The following is a 25,407-nucleotide window of genomic DNA, read 5'->3' on the forward strand; positions in this document are numbered from 1 at the left end:
CGACCTTCTATATTCATGATGCCATCTCATATGTGGGGCATACCTCATCGATGAATACAGTGGAACATTCCAATCTGATTTAATACTCATTAATCTAATCGCAACTGACAAGGCAGAATACGGACTTCCTTCACATAGTGGACGACTAGACTCTTCTAATTGATCATAAAAGCGTCTTGCTTCTTCATTAGGAGCTTCATCAAAATATTGTTCCGGTTCCATCTTACCTTGAACCCCGAAAGCATCATTGATCATTTCATGAACCCTATCATGTTCAACCCTAACCTATTCAACCCTAATTTGGCCATGTGGTGCAACCATGTTATATACATCCATAGGCATCGAATTATAAAACATACCATCCAATCCATCACTTTCTCCATGATCAATCCATACAAAATATCTAGGCTTAAATCCATTGCGGTACAAATGAACCATAACTGTATTTGGTTTAAAAAATTTAAGCACTTACATGCACTACAAGGACACCTAACCAATGCATTATTCTTGAAAATGTCAAGTGTCATTGTATGTTCAATAAAATTTCTAACACCGTCAACAAACTCAGGTTTCAAACCAGCACCAGTTTCATAATGCATATTATACATCCACAAACGATGATCCATCTACAAAAATATAGTCCTAAATTCCAAAGTCAAACTAGTCTTAAAATCACAAATTGAAAGTACTCCTAGAATTCAAAAATCAAACTATAGTGCCAAAATCCCAAATTCAAACTATTAGTAGTCCTAAAATCTCAATAATAATTCAAACTAGTCCTAAATTCAAAATTCAAACTAGTCTTAAAATCACAAATTCAAACTAGTCCTAAAATTCCAAAATCTAACTAGTGCTAAAATCCTAAATTCAAACTAGCTAGCTAGCAATTCCTAATCCCAAATTCTAACTATTAGTCCTAAAATCTCAATAATAATTCAAACTAACTCAAATAATACCCAAATTCAATCTAATCTTACAATTCCAAAAACAAACTAATTAACTCAAGAAATACCGAATTTCGAACAAATCCTAAGATACCCTAATTCAAACTAACCCTAACATTAAAATTTTCAATTCACAATCAACAAACACAAACTAACAATCAAATAATCCCCTAATTCAAACTAACAATCAAAAACCCTAAATCATTCACTTACTAACTAACAATCAATAAAAAACTAATTCAATACACTAATTAACAAATTCAATACTCAAATTGAAAGAAATTAAAAATAATATTATGAAACCCTAACCTTGAATTAAAAGAGAAAGGCAGTGGTTCGAGGTTGGGGTCAGTTGCCTAGCACGAAAAGAAACAAATGTTAATCGGTATGTGTGTGTATGTTTGGCTAACATTAAGACTAATAAGAGGGCAATCAAATTCTGGACAAACATAGGAACCTTAGATGGTGAAATATAAATTGAACTAAGTATATTAGTACTCTAATTTTGAGATACTTCAACTAAATAGAAACAAAAGTAATATGTTATGGAGGTTCTAAAAATTCACCTTGAGTAAGAAGGTCGGGGATGGTGGCGCGAACTGAGAAAGCTAATATGGAGGTGGCGTCGATCGGGATGGAGGCGGCAAGACCTCCTGCTGCTGGTGCGACCTACTTCTGCGGCTGCGCGCGACCTCGATATGTTGCTGCGCGCGACTTGCCTCTGCTTCTGCGATGGTGGCGTGGCGCCAGTCGGGGATGGTGGCGTGGCGCCGGCCGGGGATGGGTGAGGATGGGCGCCGATGGGGATGGGTCGGGGATGGGCGCCGATGAGAGAGGAGTGAGACTTGACTTAGGGTTTTGATATTATCATTCTTTTTTTTAAAGCGACGGACAACGTCTTTATGTCCGTCGCTTTTTAAAAAAAATGTTTGACCAACATTTTGACCAAAAAGCGACGGACTAAGAGATATTGTCCGTCGCTCTTTTAAAATATTTGACCAGATATTTTGACCAGAAAGCGACGGACATAAAGATGCTATCCGTCGCTAATTTTAAAAAATAATTAAACAATTAAAATTAATAAAAAGCGACGGATGGCGTGACCGTTTTTTTTTAAATTTAAATAAATAATTTTTTTTTAATTAAAAAGCGACGGACTGCGTCGCTATCTATAATAAAATAAATTAATTATTCATTATATATATATTTGGCGCAAAAATCCACAAAAAAAGTGACGGACTAAGCGATGCCATCCGTCGCTTTTAATTTTTTTAATTTTAATTAAAAAGCGACGGACAGTGTGGCTAATCGTGTCACTTTTTGGAGCGATGTCGTCCGTCTCTTTTACTTTCGTCATTTTTTAGTAGTTTTTTAGTAGTGTGTTGGTAGTTGATTCTCCCACCAGAGAGTCAGTGTGGTTGTCATTCATGATGGGTCAGGGTTGTGACAGAAGATTAATGGATAACTCATTCGATTTTAAAATTTAATCACATTATGTATATTACATATGTATGATTTTAAAATTTAATCAATGAGGAATTAATGTCACATTATGTATGGTACGGCATGATAATAGATGATTAGTATTATTTAGAAGTGTACTAAAATGAAAAAAATAGGAATAAAGCGTCAAGTGAAGGTTGAAATTTAAAAAGAATCTATACGGATTGCTTATGATGATCTAGTGTCCTCACCGCGAGAAGGTATTAAAAGTCCTAGGCAAATTATAATACGCCTAAAAAATCACGTGAGAATCGCATATAATCCGACATTACCAATCCAAAAAGGCTCATGATTTGAGGCTATTGTGAGGCGACAAAAATCTAGGCACTAGAGAAGGACAAGAGAAATGGAAAACTCATTAGATTTTAAATTTTAATTACATGTCCAATTGCCTTACTAAAGCGTCATCAATGAAGAGTTAATGTCACATGATGTATGTCACAGCATGATAATAGACATATAGTATTTTTCAGAAGTACACTAAGATGAAAATATAGGAATAAAGCTTGAAGTGAAGTTTTAAATAAAACAATCTACCGGGATTTTTCATGACGACCCATATCTTCATCGTGAGAAGGTATTAAAAGGCATAGACAAATTATAATACACCTAAAAAAATTATGCTAGAATTGCATATAATCCAACATTACCAATCCAACTCATGATTTTAGACAAAAGTCTAGGCACGAGAGAAGGACAAGAGCAATGTAAAGCCCACTAGATTTTAAATTTTAATTACATAGCAAATTGCATAACTAAATTTTCATAAATGAGGAATTAATGTCACATGATGTATATAAAGACATGATAATAGACCGTTAATATTTTTTAGATGAGTACTAAAATGATAAAATAGGAATAAAGTATCATGTGAAGGTTAAAAATTAAAAAGAATTTACGAGATCTACGAGGATTGCACATGATGATCACGTGTCTTCATCGTGAGTGTGTGTGTATATATATCATATTTCATATCATCATCATATATTATTAAAAAGTGAGAAGATTCAAAGTGAAAACTTGGATTACCATTTTACCCTCAAGATAAAATTATTTCTAAAAATATTTTATTTATTAAAAAATAAACTTACATTACAATAAATATTATTAGAACATTAGATATTTTAGAATGAATTATTTAGTTGAGAAACTAAATTTATTATAGTCTTTTCAATTTTCCGTGTAATACTTATTGTGAATATATCAAGCTAAAATTATTTCCAAAAAATATTTTATTTATTAAAAAAAATCTTATATTACAATAAATATTATTAGAACATTAAATATTTTAGAATGAATTATTTAGTTGAGAAACTAAATTTATCGTAGTCTGTTCAATTTTCCATGTAATACTTATTGGGAATATATACCATACATTATGCTAGAGTAAAAGAACTTTAAAACAATCATTTAAATATATTAATTATAATATTAAATGTGCTTTTAAATTTTTTCATTTCAATTTTCAATGATGACTGAAACGTCGTATATCTCAATGACTTTTTTTTGGGCAAATTTTTGTTTTTTATTTATTCAAAGATCAGTACAAACTCATTTGGTCCTATTGCCGAAATCCAATAAACAAAAATGAAACACAAGAAAGATCAGCCCAGCCCTCTGCTTTCTTTCTATGTACACGTCCCTAAAGAGTAGGATTTCCTAATCCGCTACTTCCACTAAGTTCCTTTCTACTCAATTCCTATTCATTTCACCTGATGCTGAACTGCTCCCTGCGATCTGCGGCTTCGCTTCATGCTTTGGGAACGATTGGGTCGATTAATCTATCAAGAGTGAGTGATTCTTCAGTTTTAGTTTCCGTAGTCCCTTTGTTTCATCTATTCTGATCTCCTTCTTTCTACAGTTCCTTATCCTTTTTTTCCCTATTTCCTACTCTTAGCTCCATGATTTATTTGTTGTAGGTGTTGATTGACTGTGCTGCTTGGAGAACCCCAGTCCACCTTCTCAGATTGGTGCTTAACGCGACTTCCAGGTTTATGCAACTCAACTTCTCCTTTTTGTTGAGTCTGTGTTTGTTGGCTGCGACGTCCTAGGCTATCTTGCTTTTCATACTTCTTGTTGCCCTCGAGGCTCTCTATAAATATTGTATATGTGAAAGAACAATTCTTTAGCCTTCCCATCCCCTATCTCCTTTGTGGTAAAACTGTTATGTATGGACAATTTAGTTTATCACTGTTGATGATCTTTGTCCTTTTATATCCATGCTCCTGAAATCTGAAAAAATACAGTTCCCTTGGTCTATTGCTCTGTTCACTAAATAGTTTGCTAACTGGTTTCCTTCTCTCATGATGTCCTCGAATTGTGCTCTTTCCCACTTAGGTTAGCTTTTATTTCCTCAATTGTATCACTGATGCACCATGGTACATTCCACTCACCCATTAAAACTTTGTATAGTAATAGAGAATATGTTTGAATGATGATATGATTATGTTGTGTCCGTGTGCAATGCTTACTTGCTTCTAATATCGCCTTCGTTTCTGACCTCGTACTGGTACTGCTCTCAATTGCTGCTGCTTCCGCATAGATTATGTCTCCTCTTTCATTCCTTAGGCAAAAAGCATAGGAACTCTCCCTGGGTTTCCTATAGATGCCCCATCCGTATTATATTTAAACCAGCCTTTAGGGGGATATTCCCACTTTATCAGTTTAGCATTCATTCTTGGGCGATACTTCTCTAGCTCTTGTATCATTTCAGACCAATTTACCGGACATCTCATATTTGGCCTACGAACTCTGATTAGCATATGCATATGTCTTGTAATGTTATGAATACGTCTTTGTGCTGAAATACTCTTCCCTTCATGCTTTATCTTGTTCCTCCTTCGCATAGCTCTCATATTACAAAATTGGGTAGAGCTCTGTAATAAGGTTCATGTCTGCTCTGCCATTTGTATCCCACCGTTCCATGCTTGTTCCTCTTAAGGTTTGTCTTGCTATGTTGATACCTGCAAAAGAACAGAAGTAGAACCATGTCCTGTTAGCATAAGGGGATCTTAGGAAAACATGGGTCATTGTTTCCTGTTCTGGTTGTTCACAACACCAACACCTAGATGGCCCCTATATTCCCATCTCCTAACCTTATCATCCAGTGGGATCTTGAACTTCCATAGTCTCCACATTAGAAAAGCCATTTTAAAAGGTACCCCTTTCGTCCATATCCATTTATAGATTTTATTTGGTTCCTCTCTATGCCTGATATAGTTCCATGTTGTCTTCACTGAGAATGATCCCTTTGTATCTAGCATCCATACTGGTTTATCAGTCTCCACTCTGCCCCTAGGAGGTGTCACAAACTACAGAATATGGTCTGCAAATTCCATAGGAAATATTTCCCATATAACGTCTTCATCCCACTCGCCTTATCTGGTTAGGTCCTTTACTACACTACCTATCGAAAAAATGGCCTTCTTCGCAAAGAAATTAGGTGGAAGATCTGGAAAGGAAATCCATGCTACACCAATGGTTTTTCAACATCAGGCTCAACCACGGGTCCTACTTAAGGGTTCTCATCTGCCAATAGTTCTCTTTGGCCTTTACATAGAAGGCCACTTTCGACAGTAGGTACATGTAATCTTCCATCGTCGTCACGTGAATCAGCACATGTCTCGTATCCAACAAACCAATCGTGCAGTCACACTTTATTCCACATTGTCTAGGGATTGTCCTTGTCAGTTCTTGGATATCTGGTTTGCCATATGAAAACTTGCCGATAATTGCATACCGTAAATATTCTTGGATGATGAGGGAATTTGTTAGCCCCATCTGATCAAGAAGTTTTAATAATGTAAACACGTAACTGACTTACTGTCTATTGCTGGAAAAGAAAGAGAACTAAGTCAAGAACAAAATACCTAAGAAAAGGAATCTGCTGAAAGAGTCAAGCACACAAGAAAGGAAAGGGAATATCTGTTAAATCAATCAAGATAAACCTGCACATATCAAAGGACATATACAAGGAAACAAGAACATCAAAAGAAGAAGATATTCACTCAATCAATATACGAGTACAATACACATTTATCAAAGGATATAATTAAGGAAACAAGATCAGCCAGAATCAGTCTCTAAGGAAGAAGTCAACATCAAAGAAGGAAGTCAAGATGATAAAAATCAAGACAAGAATCAAAAGATCATCATACAAGGAAGGACTTGATTTGCTCATGCACATATTTGATATGGACATGACTCAACAAATCAATTAGGATCGAATCAAGTATATCATCAATAATCCTTGATTCAAATACCCTTGGGTTTCCGCAAAAGAGCAAAGCTATTTAAGCCTCTCTTAGCCATAGTTGTGAAGCTCGCAACTTCACTTGAATTTATATTGTAATCTTTTTTCATCTTTCATAAAGCTCTGTACACGTGAGTGAACAATTGTAAAACAAAAAGAGAAGGAAAGATTCTGAGTGTAGGTTATATAAGTAGAGGTAGTGTCTACATAGAAGTTCTGATTTGCATATCAGACAGGACTTGAAGATTACACTTCATGTATAACCAAGTTCTCACCAAGCTCTAAAAAAAACCCTTGAAACCCAAGGGGACTAAACTAGACACCACATCGCTGATTTGAACCAGTATAAAAACATCTTGTGTCAATTTTCTTTCAGCATCTTATCTTGTTTTATACTTTGGAACTAACTTGCAGGTGAGTCGACTACTCCTCACAGGAAGCCGACTTTTTAAGTGTTTAACCACACGTGAGCAAAGATCCAATGGCACACTATCAGATTCCTGGCGCTCTACTTCAAGATGGACACTCTTCACATCGACCACCATATTTCAATGGACAACATTATGCTCACTGGAAAGACAGGTTCAGAATATTTGTCTCCTCTAATGATCATCAAGCATGGATTGTGTTTAAGAAGGGTCCAAAGCTTATTCCTGAATTGACTGAAAAAGATGGCACTGAAAAGCCATTTGACCCTTAATCGTTCGATATCACTAAGGAACAACAAGAGGTAATTCAAACTAATGTTAGAGTTATAAGTTTGTTATACTGTGCAGTGAGTGGAGCCGAATTTGACAAGATTTCAACATGTGAAACTGTGAAAGAAATGTGGGACAAATTTGAAGTAACTTATGAAGGAACCACTAAATTGAAGGAAGCTCGGATCAGTTCACTTGTAAATGAATATGAATTGTTCAAAATGGCAGAACATGAAAACGTTGAATCCATGTTCTCAAGATTCAGTAAAATTGTGTGCGAACTCACTTGGAATGGTGTATTCAAATGCACTACAAGTCAGGAAACTCGTTAGAAGTCTTCCTAAGGCTTGGGAAACCAAAACGGCAATTCTTGAAGATGGAGATCTGCATAAAATGACGTAGATGAACTTTGAGGCAACTTAATGGCCTATGAATAGAATCATATTAACAGGTACAATAAAGATGATAAAAGGAATACGGTGGCATTCACAGCTGAGACATCTGAAATTGAAGAAAATGTTGGTGAAAATCAAGACGAAGGAATGGCTCTCATAAACCGAGGAGTGAGACAAATGCTTAGACAAAGAAGACAGAGACCTCAATAGGATTTCAAGAACAATGATTTCAAAAGGAATGATGATCGATGCTACTATTGTTGACAAATATGACATATCAAACAAAACTTCCTAGAACGAAGAAGAAAAAATAATCGAAGAAATGCAGATCCAAAAAGTCTAGGAGCATGGGATCAAGGAGAAACAACTGACGATGATCATGATGAAATGGAAAATGTATGTTTCATGGCACTAGGTGAAACAAGTGAGGTAAGACCCTTTAATTGTCCTAATTGTAATGATTTACAAAATTCTCTGGACATGGTTGCTGATGAATTACAGAAGGTTATTGACGAATACAATAAAATTGCTCAAGATAAGAAAGATTGGCAGATTCTTCTCGAAGCAAGTCAGATTGAAGTCGACTTACTAACAGAAGAACTGGAGGAAGTAAAAATGCAGCTAAATAGTGCCAGGAAATCTTCTAGTCATAGTTATGTTAGATCTAACATATTTATTCTCAACAGGAGAAGATCTCCAAATCAAAATTGTAACAAATCAAATAGATCTATATTAAGTTCTCATTCTCCTGATAATTCTACTAAAGTTGCTTGTTATACTTGTGGAGAATTCGGTCACAAATCTTTTAACTGTAGAAATATTCTTTTGGAAAATGGATCTGGAGACCAAAAGTTACTAATCATCAAGGACCCAAAAATACTTGGGTACCTAAAAGAAACTAATCTTGTTGTCTTACAGGAGCCATCTAAGAAAACCTACAGAAAAGGAATGTGGGTGCTTGACAATGGATGCTCTAGACACATGTGTGGAAATAAAGAAATCTTCAAAACTATAAAAATCTGGGGTAAAAATCAAGAAGTTAGCCCCATGTGATCAAGAAGTTTTAATAATGTAAACACGTAACTGACTTACTGTCTATTGCAGGAAAAGAAAGAGAACTAAGTCAAGCACAAAATGCCTAAGGAAAGGAATCTGCTGAAAGAGTCAAGCACACAAGAAAGGAAAGGGAATATCTGTTTAAATCAATCAAGACAACCCTGCACATATCAAAGGACATACACAAGGAAACAAGAACATCGAAAGAAGAAGACATTCACTCAATCAATATAGGAGTACAATACGCATCTATCAAAGGATATAATTAAGGAAACAAGATCAGCCATAATCAGTCTCTAAGGAAGAAGTCAGCATCAAAGAAGGAAGTCAAGATGATAAAGAACAAGACAAGAATCAAGAGATCATCATACAAGGAAGGACTCGATTTGCTCATGCACATATCTGATATGGACATGACTCAACAAATCAATTAGGATCGAATCAAGGATATCATCAATAATCCTTAATTCAAATACCCTTGGGTTTCCGCAAAAGAGAAAAGCTATTTAAGCCTCTCTCAGCCATAGTTGTGATGCACACAACTTCACTTGAACTTATATTGTAATCTTCTTTCATCCTTCATAAAGCTCTGTACACGTGAGTGAACAATTGTAAAAGAAAAAGAGAAGGAAAGATTCTGAGTGTAGGTTATACAAGTAGAGGCAGTGTCGACATAGAAGTTCTGATTTGCATATCAGACAGGACTTAAAGATTACACTTCCTGTCAAACCAAGTTCTCATCAAGCTCTAAAGGAAACCCTTGAAACCCAAGGGGACTGGACTAGGCACCACATCGGTGATCCGAACCAGTATAAAAACATCCTGTGTCAATTTACTTTCAGCATCTTATCTTGTTTTATACTTTGGAACTAACTTGCAGGTGAGTCAACTACTCCTCACAGGAAGTCGACTGAGGGAATTTTTAATTCACCCCCCTCTTTACTTTCATGCACTATGTTCACAGGCTTTGGTAGGACTTTAGTTATTTGTGGCAGCAAGGATCGGGGTTTCAACAAGTTTGCATATTGGTTGGTCTGTGGAGATGAGGGAATTGGGGTCGCTCCTGGTTTTGATCGGTTTGGTAAAGGTGGGAAGTCCTCCGGTGGGCTACTCCCACAGGCGGTGGTAACGGCCATGGTGGCCGCCGAGATTGCTAGGTTTTGAGGTTTATTCGGGTTTTCAAAATTAGCTAGCCAAAGCTTTTTTAGACTGAATATATGGTTGATTTACATAATAGATTGGTGAGTGAGATAAATATATCTCAATGACTCAATGCGTCTGGAGGAATAAATTGGTGGTAAACTCTATTTTGCTCTGCATTAAAATTTTCATTTCTCTTTTGTTATTAATTTTCTATTATTTATTTGATATTCAAAAATCATGAATGTCGCTTCATATATCTTTGTTATTAATTTTCTATTATTTATTTAATATTTTAAAAGAACCCTGAATGTCTTTTTATATTTTTCTACAATATTTTCTTTATTTCTTTATAATTAGGTTTCAAGAAGCTCAAAAGTCATGTTTTTTAACAATTAAGGTGGTATTTATTTGTTTTTAGTTTTATGTGCAGCCTCTATTAATTACAATATCACCACACAACACGTTTTAACAATTGAAGGGTATTGTGAGTGTTATATATTTTTATCAAGTTAATTAGACTTTATATATTTTTCTTTTCTTCTGGAGTTTTTCAGAATTGAATTATATATTGAATTATGATTTTGATTTAGGTATTAGCTGAAATATGGGTGTAATATTTTTGTGGTGATTTTTTTTTTCCTTATGGATATTTTTTATTTTTAATATTTGATAATTTTCTTGAGCGTTTTTAGTGATAATATATTGCATGAGTAACGAGTATCATATGCAGTCATTAACCTGGTGGAAAACAATAACAAAATTTACAGGTAGAAATTTCAAGTATTTTTCTTTTGAGTATTTTTTGTGATTTATTTATCAGGATTTTAGTTGCTTAATTGATTTTCGTTTGTTAAATTATTGAACTTGATAAAAATATACAATGTGTTTGTAAGATCATCATCCCTATTATATGTAAGTGGATTGTATTTGGAATAATGAAAAGTTATCACACAAGATAATTTTCATAATATACATCTGATGTTGTATCATGTATGATGAGAAGCAAAACTATAGAATTATATGGGGTATTGATTCTTATAATCTTGAAGAATATATTATTTAGTTATAGTTTATTGTGATTATTGGGATAAGTCATATAAAAAATCATTTTATGTTTTATATTATTTATAATGAGAAAACAAAGTGTTGAAATCAACCAAGAGTCTTTTTCTGCCTCTATTCTTAAAATAGCCTTCAATAACATCTACTTTTATTAGGGTAGCTTATTAATATGTTCAATCCAACTTTATATATTAGTTGTTTGATTTATGAGCTATCGATTTGTAAATATGATAAATCGATAATGAATTATCATCGTCTTCATAAGTGTGAAGCAATGTGAATTAAAAGGCTTTATTCATATAATATAATATGTGGTTTGTATTTTGACCATTTTGGAGATCTTACATTATATCAAGGTCAAGTTTATGACTCTTGTGTTGTCATACAATTAACTACTTTGTTGTCAACCCATTTGGATTATAATATTTAGAGCTAGTGTGTAATTTTAGTGAATGGATATACATATTGTTTTTGTTACTATGATAAAATTTCAGTCTTATCATTTTACGTTTTTGGTATTTGTTCGTATGTTCATATATTTGAAAATTTCGTTAGAGACATTTCTATGAATTTATTAATTTTTAATCCAACAATTCATCGACATATTTAGACCATTCGAGACTATACTGTCATAATTGACTTCACACATTTTTTGTTTCATGAAAAATGTCCTGTCCCACTTTTATGTAATTTATTTAATGAATAAAATACAAATATAAAATATATATTGTTAATTTTAAAATTTGCTATTTCATAACTTAATTTTTAAATATATCAAAGTTCTATAATAGTGTTAAGGAACAAACGTGCAACGCACGTTTCCATAGACTAGTATTATTAAAAGTGGGGATCCCCAAAGTTGAAAGTTCTATTACGGAAATGCTTCTCAGAACTTGAAAAAGTTATTAATTCATAATTAAATATATTAGTCAACATTAATATGAAAAAAATAGAGAATTAAAAAGTTATGCTATTGAAAATTAAATACACGATTAAAGAAGAGTTTAGAGGGAGAAAAAAAGAGAAAAAGTGACAAGGCACTTATGTAGTAGAAAATGATTTATCTGATTGAAGTTTCATTTCTTACCCATTATATACATTTAGTGCATATAAAGAGAATTTACTTTGATGAAAATGGTGGCTTGTCAAATTCAAAAAAGTTGGTTTAAACTTGGGTATATGCATTTTTCAATAAATATTTTATGTCTTTGTTACTAGTCCAAATATTATCTTTTTAGTTTCTTCTTTCATAAATATGAGCATAGTTCTTTTCCTTTTTATTTTTACTTCTTTGCTTACATGATATCACAAGATTGTGTCCTCTAGAATTAATTATGATGTGATGTTAATTCCTTTCGATGTTTTACCTTCACTTTCGATGCCTTCTATTAAATAAATGCTTTTAAGATGCTAGAAGTATAGTATTATTAAAAGTTGGAAGCTCCAAAGTGTAAAATTGAATTACCTTTTTATTCCTGCACTACATAAAAGTATTATTAAACATCTAATATTATAATACTAAATAGTAAATACAACAATTTATTTTAATGCATTCAATATGCCAATTATATGCTGCCCCATTTTTGATTTAACAAACCTTTCATTTCAATTGTATTTTCATCTTTTTATACTAAATGAAAGAACTATGTATATGTTATGTTGTATGATGAAATGAATAAGATGGGCAACTAAAATTTCTTCTCTGAAATCACTTGGCTTAACTCTAACTCAAGCACCGCTGATAAATTCTTTTGTCTCTGATTTTGTTATAAATAAGTATTATCTTATTTATGACAAAATATTGATTTATCAATGCAATTGCTTCCCTCTCATGGCCTACGTCTTTTTTTTTCCTCTTTAAGCTTTTTTTTAAAAATCATTTTTAATGTGCAATTTTGTCGTACTCAAAGGTGAGGAGCTCCAAAAAGTGGATGTAATTGGCCTCAGAGGAGAGGGGAGCAAACTTGGGAGTTTAGTTGAATTTTAGATCCCGTTTCAGGCTGACTTAAAACAAAGCAACTTCTGCTTTTATTCATTCAAGAATGATGTGTTTGGAACATCAAATAATGAAATTTCTCTTTAGTAATTCAAAGACGTATATTCTAAGCATCTTCTCAGTTAAGAGGGAAAGATAACATTAATCCATATCTCAAAGCTCCTTTTGTGATCTTTGTCATAAATCATACTAAATACGTGGAAATTCTCATAACTTAGGCCATGTTTAGAACATTGTATTTAAAAGCATTTGTTGTAATGAAAGGGAAGTTCATTTTTGGAATTTTTCATTAAATTACCATTTTACCCCTCCCGATAATGACCCTGTCATTTCTAAATGGATTTTCAAATTTGTTTCGAACTTTGAAGTTAAAAGTTGTGAATTGTGGAATTTTTCAAGTTTTGAATGGCTAAAGTTGATAAAAGTGGTTTTCTCTGTTTTTTGGAGTTTAAAGTCTTGGAATATAATTTCGTCAATTCCACCAATCCTTGATTAAGGAAATTGGTCTAAGGGAGGTGTTCATTTCAGATTCGGAGGCTTTTCATGGAATTGAGATCCTAAGTTTGAAATTTGTGAAATTTTAGCCTTTGAGTTGACCTTAGTGAATATCGAGGGTTCGAATGCTTTGATCGGATTTTCGATGGTTCCTTTGGATTCGGGAGATTATTTTAGGTCTAAAGGAAATCTTGGTTGATTTTTAGGGGTCCCGAGCTTGATTTAGCCTTTCTAGGCGTTATGTTTCTTTTTACTTATTTTAACATATTTGAGGTCAAGGAGAACTTAGATTCGTGTTTCGATGGTTCCATTGTGCCTAGAATGCCGAGAATAGTCAAGTAGCATATTTTGTTTGCATGTACATGATTATGAACGAATCTTGGGGACCCTTTCAGAGTTGTTGTTATTGATTGTTGGTTTGGACTTTAGGTGTTCAGCCCTATGTGTCCACCAAGCTGGTGGACACGTTCGTAAAGGGTAACTTGTGGGTACCTTGCATTCCCGGAGGCTTGATCCTATTTACGGAGGATCAAGCATTTGACCTCCACGTTCACAGATGATCAATTAGTGGACCTCCACAATCTCATGAGCGAGCCCTGCCGCGTTCGCGGAGGGTCAGTTCATTAAATCCTACATTCGCGGGTAGAAGTCCTCATTTGCATAAGACCCCAGACAAAAATGTTCCAAACTTCGGGGTTTCATCCCCATTTCTCCATTTCTGAATTTTGGGAGCTTTTGTGTGACAATTTAAACAAGGCTTTTGAGAATAAATATTTGGGTAACGATTCATAATCTTAAATCTGCATTTCACAATTATTATTTATAATTACAAGTGTTCAAATCAAAGTTTTCAAATGATAAATTGGGTGTTTTCAAGAACTTGGATTTTTTAATGTAAAATAGTGATTATGAACTGGTTTCAAATCCTTTTTTTAAATTGCTTTTACTTATGAGTTCCTAATGTCTTGGATAATGTATTCAACTAATGATTTTCATATTCAAATCCTATTATTGAAATTGGGATTTTGAGTTGATTTGACCCTTTTTCTAAACTGTATGATATGGGTGTTATTATTTCATGAATATTATTGTAATTACTTGTAGGATTGGATTGTGTGGCTTTGGATATCTTTTAGAAAGGGAAGGCTCAAGTCTCGGATTGACTTTTGATTGATTAAGGCAAGTGAACTTCTAAACCTTGTTAAACTTGTAGAATCTCGTGTTTTCCTTTATTGTGTATGTTGGAGAGTAATGAGAATGAGATTACAGGTTCAATTACTCGACTTGATTGGTCTTAATGAATGAAAAAGGGGAATAAATGAAAAGGGCAACATGTTGATAGTTGTGTTTTGTGAATTGCCTTGATGAGGATCCTAATTTGTTCATTAATGAAGTGCTTCGATAGTATCATAGTGGAATTGAATTGCTTGAGTTTATTGTCTCTTTTTTATGGTGTGAAATTGCTTATTTGCGTTGATTTTTGTACATTGTGATGAGACATGTGGTGATTATACTGATGGGAAATTGTTCCATCAAGTCACATTACACAAAGCCGATGGGAAATGGTTCGTGTAAGTAATATTGTGTCGATGGGAACTTGTTTCGTAGAGTGATTTTGTATCGATAGAAAATGGTTCTGGAGAGTGATATTGGGGAAGGTTCTGGCAAAAGTTTGACTATTTGGATTTGATAAAACATATACTTGTGATTGATCTACTTGATACTTTTGATTGATCTACTTTATACTTGTGATTGAGATACTTGTGATTTACATACTTGATACTTGTGATTGATTAAGTTGATACTTGTTGATTGTTAATTTCTATGTAGGTTGTAACTGAGGTGGTTCAGTTGGGATGAAAGGAGTACTAGTGTTCTATGTTAGTTACCTTGTTTATTATTGGTTGTTGCTTCTTGCATACTGTGTTGTTTCGTACTCACTCCTTGCTTATATACTTGTGTAGGTTCCATGCCCGGACCTGTGTGATCATTCTTCTTCAGCTATCTTCGAAGCTTTTTAATGATACATTAAGCGGTAGTTGCTTGTCATCCTAGCGAGCCCTCTTGTTTCTAATTTTATGCTTTGTTCTATTCGAGAAATAAAGACATTGAGACTTGTATTTTTTTTTCAATTTTGTTTTCATACTCTAGAGGATTTTACTCTTGATAACCAAATTTTGGGGGTGCTTATCAAATTGGCTATGTTTTTCTCTTTTATGCTATAATTATTTTATTTTCCACATTTTTTTGTACTGTTGGGTTTGAGGTAGACTTTTATAGGTGGGGTTTGACGAGTGTCATCACGTCCATTTTTGGGTCGTGACAAATTATATCAGAGCCAGGTTCATAGGTCTTATGTGCTTACAAGCTAAATCTAAGTAGAATCTCGAGGATCATTACATAGACGTGTGTACTTATCTTTGAGAGTCTATGGACACTGTTACAATATTATTCATTCTTTATTATCATGCACAGTTACCTTTTCTAGTACTAAGGTGGTGCGTGATATTTTGACAAATGCGAGGACCATAACATTGATTTCCAGTGGTATGAGGGGAGAGAGTTGTTGAGGCAGTTGTTGAGACCCCAAAAGAGGTAGGGCTAGGGCCCAAGCTAGAGCCCTTGCTCGTGGAGAAGCATCGGTTTGAGGTCCTGCCCATGGAGCGGCTCCAGCTAGAGGCCGAGCTAGAGAATTCTCTCTGAAGCCACAAGTTGAGGTTGTTGACGACTAGGTTCCTTCTTGTTTCAGGACACTTTGCTGAGGAATTTGGGTGTATTTGAGAGTTTCTGTAACACCCTGCTATTTGAAAGAATTAGAATTAGAAAGAAACCATTTTTTTTAAAACAATCACATTTGGAATTTTTGGGAAGTTATGCAAAGTATGAGTTTTGGGTCAACTTCGAACGATCATAACACTCAGCACATGATGAGTTAGGTGGGCTACAAGATACCATACGAAAGGACTTTGGATTATCTTTCCAAAGCCACCGAGTTTGCTAGTTTTTGAGTTCATATGAGAGATATATACCCGTTAGAAGTCGGGCTGTCTGGATAAGGAAAGTCAACCGGATTTTAGAGGGGTATTTTTGTCATTTCATTCCCCAATTAATTTATTTCGTTTTTAGGAATTTATTTGGGGTCTAAACTGAGTTAGTTCAGTTTACTCATTCCAAAATCATGCTAGGGATTTGAGAGAAGAGAAAAAGGAGAAAAGAGGAGAAAAGGTCAAGATTTCGTCAAGATCATAAGATTTCGTTGTGGATTTCGCCAAGGGTTGATCCCTAAAGAGGTATGTGAGACTTTCATAGTGTTGGGTTCGTTCACCCACACACCAATCATGTTTATTTCAGCGAAATTCATTTAGAAGGTTGAAAGTTTGATGATCTTGAATAGTGTTCTTGAAATTGGCTTTCTTTTTTTAGATTTGATGGGATTGTTTAGTTCTTGATGAAATCATGTCGATTTTAGAGTTGTATATGAGTAGGTTCTCGTGTTCATGTACTAGGTATCTTAATCTTAAGATGAATTGAGAAAAATAATCGAATTTAGGCGAATTGGGGTTAGAAAACGAAGAAGAAAAGAGTAGGGTAAACCTGGGTACCAGGTCCCCATCGCGGAACTGTTCCTCAGGATTGGAACTTTTCTCTCCGCGTCCCAGAGAGTTCTCAGACCCTTCTGCCTCAAAATTTATTTCGCGACCAAATATTAAAATGCATCTTAGCGTGGTGGACTTGCTTCCAGACAACGATTTTTGTTTCTCATGTTTAACTATCTAAAAACACTCCTAAACATCATTAGATCTTTCCTATCACTAATCACAACCTTGAATTCATAAATCAAATTCAAGGTAGAGTTGAGAGTCAAGAGTAAATGTTTTCACATTTAAGATGAGAGAAAACACCAATTTCCAAATGAGTTTTCATGAGTAGTTTTGAGTTCCATCTCTTTTAAGAGATAAGTTTTTGACTAATAATCTCAAACCACAGAGAAAGAATTATGTTTTTTAACATATGGGCTGAGTATTTTGGGAGTAGTATTGAGCACCGATATCGGGACGAGTTCATAATAACTAAAGTCTCCATAAATCATGTAGCCAACGTGGGTAGAAACAATCATACTTTTAGATGGTTCCTTAATGCTTTTAGCATAGACTAGTGAATCCACTTAGTTGAGGTGTTCTATATCCCGACAAGTTATAGGACAGTTCTGGCAGCGTGGGCGAGACGTTGTATCATCACATAACTCATAGTGATGGTTGTCGGTTAGAGAAACTCCCACAGAATTATATTACTTTACTATATACATAAATTGATGTATTTCTCCAATATATTGAGTTGCTACTTACTGTTAAATGCTTTATATAAACTGCATCTTTACTGTTATTTATTTCTACATTAAGTTGAGTATCTATGAGTTGAGTAAAGCTGAGGTAAGTGTTTCTTGAAAATTAAGTTCAAGCTTATGTCATGTTTAGTTTTCCCCTCGCATGCTCATACATTTAATGTACTGATGCCATTTGGCCTACAACGTTTTATGATGCAGATATAGGTAATCTGGATCAGCATCCAGCGCCTCGTTGATCCAGTTGAGCATCTCAGAGTTGTTTGGTGAGCCTCCTTGCTTTCCAGAGGATCCCTTTTGTTATTGCTTTATCATTTCAGCTTTGTTATTAGGATGATCGGGGGTCTTGTCCCGACGTCCATCTCAGTTATTAGAGTCTTCATAGACAACTAGTTATTGTTAGTTCATGAGTGTTTCATTTAAGTTGTTTTGCTATGAGATTTGAATTGCCATTTTGGCTAGTGAATATTTCTTTATACATTCTAAGTTATTACATGAACTTATCTTTGTTGAGTAAAGTCTTTTGTTGAGTAGTAAGCCAGACCAAGGGTTCTCTTGGGGCTAGCAATAGTTCTCGAGTGTCGGTCCCGCCCAGGGTGTAGGATGGGGCATGACTATATTTCATAGGGTTGTGCGACACACACACCATAAGTTTCTTAGACGAGAGTTGGGGCACAGACCCCATGTCATCATCACAATATGATTATGCATGATCAAGTGGGTCAACCAGGAGTGGTTCCTACAGCAGGTGTTGGTGCATAGGTTGTTCCTGATGTAGTCTTGACAATAGATGATCATCATATACATGTGAAGTTCCAGAAGATGAGACGACCCCAGTTTCTGGGTGGTAAGAGCAAGGATGCTCAATATTTCTGTACTTTGTGCCATGAGATGCTAGAGGCCGTGGGTATGGTTGATGCACACATTGTTCGTTTTCTTTCACTCCAGCCTAGTTGACCAGCTAGATAGTAGTGGATGACTTATGTGAGGTCTAGACTAGTTGGATCTCCTCCAGTAGAGAGGGATGCATTCTCTAGTGTTTTTTAGGATCGACTCATCGCTTGGAGTGTGAAGGAGGAGATTTGATTGACATTTCAAGACTTCAAATAGGGAAATTTTTCTGTTACTGAGTATGAGTTCCAATTTTATGACTTCTCTAGACAAGCTATGACTATTTTTATTGGATGAGGCAAAGAAAGTCCACAGATTCGTGATGCGACTGACTTACTCCTTTAGATCTTATGTGTTGAGAGAAACTGGAGTGGGGGCATTCTTCCATTCAACTGTGAGCATCGCCAATGAGGCAACTTTATGGTTAGAGAGAAGTATAGAGACCCAATTCTTCTGAGGAGTTTTAAGGTGCCTCGTTAGGAGGCAGAGGTTTGCATAGAGATAGTAGTTCGTCTCAACATCATGGGTTATCCATACATCTATGCTAGTAGCTGAGAGTAGTCAAATATCAAAAGGGTCCTATGGTTCTGGTGAAGTTGGCAATGACAACTCATCTGGTTCGTAGCAACAATCTTCCACTTTGAGATAACGTTATGGTTGTGTGGATTTGGGTAACTTGATGCAACAGAGCCTTTTGCTGACTCACTCAAGACCCAACATACTTATTCAGCTACTCTTGCTAGTGGTTCAACGCCTTCGACCAAAGGTCTAGTTAGAGGTCAGTTTGGTAGAGGCGACAAGGCTTTGGGTAGTGGCGCTTTAACTCAGTAGAGTAACAGTCGGGGTACTACTTTGATTTGAGGTTGTCAAAAGGGAAAATGTTATGCATTTCCAGGGAGGCCAGAGTCTGAGTTTTCTTATGTTGTAATTATAGGTATTGTCCCAGTTTGCCATCGACATGCATTTGTATTGTTTGATGCAGGGTCAACTTTCTCGTATGTGTCTAACTATTTTTCTGCTGGATATAATATGATGTATGAAAGCATAGATGTGCCTATCTATGTTTCTACACTAGTGGGTGGCTCCTTAGTAGTGGATCTAGTGTATAAGTCTTATCTTGTTTCTCGGTTAGGTATGATACTTAGGTAGACTTGATCATTCTGGGATGGTAGACTTTGATATATTCTTGGGTATAGATTGTCTCTACCCGCATCATGCTATTCTTTAATTTTATGCTAAGACTATTACAATAGGTATTCCGGGTGTCCCGAGGGTTGAGTAGACGAGTGCTAGTGGTTATTACCATAGAAAAGTTATCTCATTCATTCATGCTTAGTGGTTTGTTGATAGAGGGTATTTGTCTTATTTAACTTTTATTTGGTATACTAGTGTTGAGTCACTTTCCATGGATTATATTCTTATGGTTCATGAGTTTTCAAATGTTTTCCTACTAATATTCTAGGTGTTCCTCCAGATAGAGACATTGATTTTTCTATTTACTTGGAGGCGGGCACCAAGACCATCTTCATATCTTTTTATCACATGGCTTTAGCAGAGTTGAAGGATATTAAGGATCAATTACAAGACTTGTTGAGTAAGGGGTTCATTCGCCCCAGTGTATCTTCATAGGGTGACCCTGTTTTGTTTCCAGGGAAGAAGGATGGAATTGTGAGAATATGTATTGACGAATGAAAGTTCAATAAAGAAACAGTAAAAAACAAGTATCATCTTCCTCATAATGATGACTTATTTGAGGTTAGCTAACTGCCTTTTCTGGATGAAGATTTGTGAGGAGAGTGGTGGCTTAATTGCTTTAATACAGGCCCAGTCTTCCTTAGTTGAGCATATTTGTGAGTGCTAGTTTGCTGATGACAAGTCGTGTCTGATTCAAAACAAAGTCTCGAAAGGGTAAGCCAAAGAGGTTGTCCTCAATCTGATGGTGTTTTGAGGATTGGAGGCAGGATTTGTATGCCCAAGGTTGGTGAGTTGATTAGATTGATTCTTGAAGAGGCTCATTGTTCTCAATTTTCTATTCACCCGAGAGCAGTGAATATGTATCAAGATCTGAGTAAGCATAACTAGTAGTGTGGCATGAAGAACGGATATTGCAGAATTTGTGGTTAGATGCTTGACTTGCAAACATGTCATGTTTGAGCACAAGTAGCCTAAAGGTTTATCTAGAGGATTCTTATTCCTACTTGGATGTTGAACAAATCACTATGGACTATTTTGTTGGTCTACTGAACACAGTGGGTGGATATGACTCTACTTAAGTGGTCATTGATAGGCTGACCAAGTTCGCCCATTTCAGCCTTGTTTGGATGAAGTATACGATGGAGAAGTTAGCCCAACTTTTCATCAGTCAAATAGTCCGACTTCATAAGTTGACTATGTAACACCCCGTATTTGGAAACAGTCCTCAGTGCAGATTTCCAGAAGGTGCAGTTGCAACTCACAGTTGCCACCCACGAACCGTAGGGTGACCCACGCCCTGTACTATTGATCCGTGGTTCACATCTGCAACCCCCCCAGAACTCAGCGCAAAAATTCTGTCTAAGGGTAGACCCACGGCTGGACCCACGGACCGTAGGTCAGACCACGGACGTAGTCCGTGTCTATGGATCAGACCCTCAAAAACCAGCTTCAGTCCCTATTGACGGTTGACCAGCACGGACCGTTAGTAAATCGACGGTCCATCGGTCCCGTCCGTCGGTGACCCCGACAACAGTTAATTCAGGGTTGTTTTGGTCTTTTCCTTAGGTGTTGGACCCCTAAACTATATCATTTAACCCCTAAACTATGTATTTTTGACCAGTTTTAGCCTAGAAACATAACTAGAACATACTTAAGTCAAATTATTCATCATAACTTAGAAACTTATAGCGTAAAAAGAATAAAAAAGCGACCAAATACTAGTTCAAGAACGCAGCAAGGTTCCATCAGTTCTAGTCCCGAAATCGAAACATTTCTCCTTAGAATTCGTCACCAGATATGTGGGATTTCATTAGTGGGTTCCTTTCGCCCATTAGGTCCCTAGATTTCAGTTAGATTCTTGATTCCCTTATTATCAACTAGACCTAGGGTTTCTAGAATTATAGTAGATTATTATGAATTAGTTACTTAATGTTTCAAATCAGTTTATCATGGCTTTTAGCATGTTTTAGTATAGTTTCCTTCATAAATTCAGAACCCTAGCTATGTAGTTCTTTAGTTCATGAATTATACTTGCTAGGTCAACTATTTCAGATATTATCATACATACATGCCTCAGTTTCGAATGTGTCATTACCAGTACATTAATGTTGCATTCTCAGATTTTGCATGTTAGTATTTTGAGCTAACCATTACTACAGTGTTTCAATTATAAAGTGTTAATTACTTAATCAATTGGGAGAAGCATAATACCGAGTGGACTAGGGTTCAGCGTACCAGAATAGTCCCAGAACTACGTCCCCTATAGGTTGTAAGTTCCCTATGTGGGCATCATTTTAGTGATCACGCCAGCATGCCTCTATACCTTTGGCCGAGTTTAATGGGTCCTCTTGATGGGGCGCATACATCGGACTCCACATTTAGCTCATGTGTTTTTATGTCGGTTATTAGTAGCTCCCTTATAGTTCAGTCAGAATCCATTGCATTGACCATGTTATTAGTATAGTCAATATTCAGTCTCAGCAGCATATTAACAACTTGATCATTGCATTTAGTATTTCATGTTCAGTATTATCAGTTGTATTGTGCTTATCTCATGTCATTGTTCAGATGTTTGCTTTGATTCAGTTATGATTATTGTTTAGTTTTATTCTATCCTACATCCTCAGTACCTTTCAAGTACTGACGCATGCTCTGCGCTACATCTTCTCGTGATGTAGGTTCAGGTCCTCAGCAGTCAGATCACGCATATATCGGTTCCCGATCTTCAGTTCAGCAACATCAGGGGTGAGTCCTCATTCTTCAAGGGCAAGTGGTATGATCATTTTCTCACTTTTAGTCTTAGTTTCAGTTTTGCTAGATCTAGTCGGGGCATGTCCCAACATTTCTAGTCAGTAGAGGCTTTATTTCAGACATAGTTAGTTCTAGCTTTAGTCGTAGAGTTTGACTTTTCACTTGTATTCAAACTATCAATTTTTCTTATATTCCCCATCATTTCATATTTTCATATGATTTAGCTTCCGCACAGTTCTATTGCTCAGTTTATATTTAGTATGCCTATGATTAAACCAACAGAGTTAGCTTGGGGTCACTCGTGATCCTAGGTCTCGTTTCCATGTCAAGGGGGTAGCCTCGAGATTTGACAAATTTGGTATCCGAGCATTTGGCTTAAGAGTCCTAGGATGTTTAAAAATCCGCACTAAGTAGAGTCTTTTTTATGGGTGTGAAGTGCCCCACATCTAATGAAAAGGAGGCTGCAAAGTGTTTTATGAAAAACTTCAATTTCTTTGTTACACTTATCGTGCGTAAGGTATGATCTAATTCCTCGTGCTAATCCTTCGTTATGCACTTTTAGATCATGCCTCCTTGTAGAGCTTACGCAAAGAATGCGAATGTCAGGAATGCAAACGTATCTCCTCAAGTCCCAGATCAGGAAGTTTCGAATGCTGGATTTCGGAACGCTATCCAATTGTTGGCTCAAAGTGTTACCAACCAGAACAACCAGCAGGCTCCAGTTCAGGCAAATGCTAATGTTGGGTCAGCTGCAGCTAGAGTTCGAGATTTTGTTAGGATTAATCCGCCTGAGTTCTTAGGATCCCAGAATGGTGAGGATCCCCAAAACTTCATTGATGAGGTCAAAAAGATCTTTGGAGTGATGCAGGTAACTGGGAATGATCGGGTTGAGTTGGCATCTTACCAGCTTAAGGATGTCACTCATATCTGGTATACTCAATGGAAAAAGATCAGGGGTACAGATGCAACTCCTATAACTTGGGAATAATTTAGTGAAACCTTTCTTGACAGGTTCTTCCCAAGAGAGTTGAGGGAGGCTAAAACTTAGGAGTTTATGAATTTGAGGCAGGGATTGATGACAGTCCAAGAGTATGGACTCAAGTTTTCCCAACTCTCCAGGTATGCTCCTGATATGGTTGCTGATTCCGGGGATCAAATGAACAACTTCATGTATAGGGTATCCGATCTTGTAAAAACAGAGTGTAGGAATGCTATGTTATTGGGAGATATGAACATATATAGGCTCATGAATCATGCTCAGAAGGTTGAAAGTGATAAGCTTAGGGAACATGCTAAGGAGAATAAGAAGGATAGGACAGGAAGCTATGACTATTCTCAACAAAAGTTGGGTGCTGGAAATCGCTTGCAGTTTTAGCAGAAGTTTTCAACTCCAGCACCTTCATCGGCTACTGGTTTACCCTCCAAGTTTCGTAACGATCAGAAAGGTAGGGCATCAGGATCTAAGACTCAATGTAGTATTTCAGGCACCAGAACCTACCCAAATTGTCCAAAGTGTGGTAAGAACCATCTGGGCGAGTGTCTTGCAGGAAATGAAGGATACTTTGGGTGTGGTCAGTCCGGTCACAGGTTGAAAGATTGTCCTTCTAAACAGGATCAAAGAGGTAATTATGGCAGAGCTCAGTCCACAACTTCAGTAGCACCAACATGTCGCCCTACTAAGCAGGGCAACTCATCTGGTACAAGTGGCGATTAGCGCCAAAACAGGTTGTATGCTCTCCCGCTAGGATCAAAAAAATTCTCCTGATGTAGTCACTGGTACGTTACGAGTCTTTGACCTTGATGTTTATGCATTGTTAGATCCAGGGGCTACTCTTTCCTTTGTAACTCCTTATATAGCAATCAACTTCAACATTAGTCCAGAAACTCTCTCAGACCCTTCTCAGTTTCTACTCTAGTCGGTGACCCAGTCATAGCTAAATGGGTATTCATAAATTGCCCTGTCACAGTTGCCCAGAAAGTCACCTCAGCAGACCTTGTAGAGTTAGAAATGGTAGAGTTTGATATCATTCTAGGCCTGGATTGGTTACATTCTTGTTATGCCTCAGTCGATTATAGAACTAGGATTGTTCATTTTCAGTTTCCAGATGAACCAATCTTAGAATTGAAGGGTAGTAGCTTAGCGCCCATGGGTCGATTCATTTCTTACCTTAAGGCTAGAAATATGATTTCTAAGGGGTATCTCTGTCATCTAGTTCAGGTTAAGGATTCAAGCTCTGAAACCCCAACTCTTGAGTGAGTTCCAATAGTCAATGAGTTCCCAGAAGTGTTTCCAGAAGATCTTCCCGGAGTTCCTCCTAAAAGGGAAATCAACTTTGGAATTGATCTCCTTCTAGATACACAACCCATCTATATTCCTCCTTATAGAATGGATCCAGCTGAGCTTAAGGAATTGAAAGAGCAGTTTAAAAACCTTCTAGATAAGGGCTTCATCAGACCTAGTATTTCCCCATGGGGTGCACCAATGTTATTCGTGAAGAAGAAAGATGGTTCTCTCAGAATGTGCATCGATTATAGGAAGTTGAACAAGGTCACAATCAAGAATAAATACCCCATCCCCAGGATTGATGACTTGTTTGACCAACTTCGGGGTGCTAATCATTTCTCAAAGATAGACCTCAGATCGAGTTATCACCAACTCAAAGTCAGAGATAGTGACATTCCGAA

At 36.1% G+C, this 25,407-nt stretch overlaps 1 protein-coding gene across 5 annotated transcripts; it reads left to right on the forward strand.

Moving 5' to 3' along the window:
- Positions 1-4,003: 4,003 nt before the first annotated feature.
- On the forward strand, positions 4,004-9,666 carry LOC102585067 (uncharacterized). 5 transcript variants are annotated; one of them, XM_015311792.1, is made up of 4 exons: positions 4,004-4,237; positions 4,367-4,437; positions 7,114-8,816; positions 8,897-9,666. In XM_015311792.1, the coding sequence occupies exons 3-4, from the start codon at positions 8,180-8,182 to the stop codon at positions 8,932-8,934; spliced, it is 675 nt and encodes a 224-aa protein (XP_015167278.1). In that variant the 5' UTR covers positions 4,004-4,237; positions 4,367-4,437; positions 7,114-8,179; the 3' UTR covers positions 8,935-9,666. The 5 variants fall into 5 exon arrangements, 1 of the variants encoding a protein (XP_015167278.1); XR_367807.2 differs by having other exon boundaries at positions 4,367-8,221; positions 8,711-9,666; XR_001474288.1 differs by having other exon boundaries at positions 4,367-8,221.
- Positions 9,667-25,407: the final 15,741 nt, after the last annotated feature.

This window comes from Solanum tuberosum, unplaced genomic scaffold (genome assembly GCF_000226075.1).
Source record: "Solanum tuberosum cultivar DM 1-3 516 R44 unplaced genomic scaffold, SolTub_3.0 scf00169, whole genome shotgun sequence".
Classification (NCBI taxonomy): domain Eukaryota; kingdom Viridiplantae; phylum Streptophyta; class Magnoliopsida; order Solanales; family Solanaceae; genus Solanum; species Solanum tuberosum.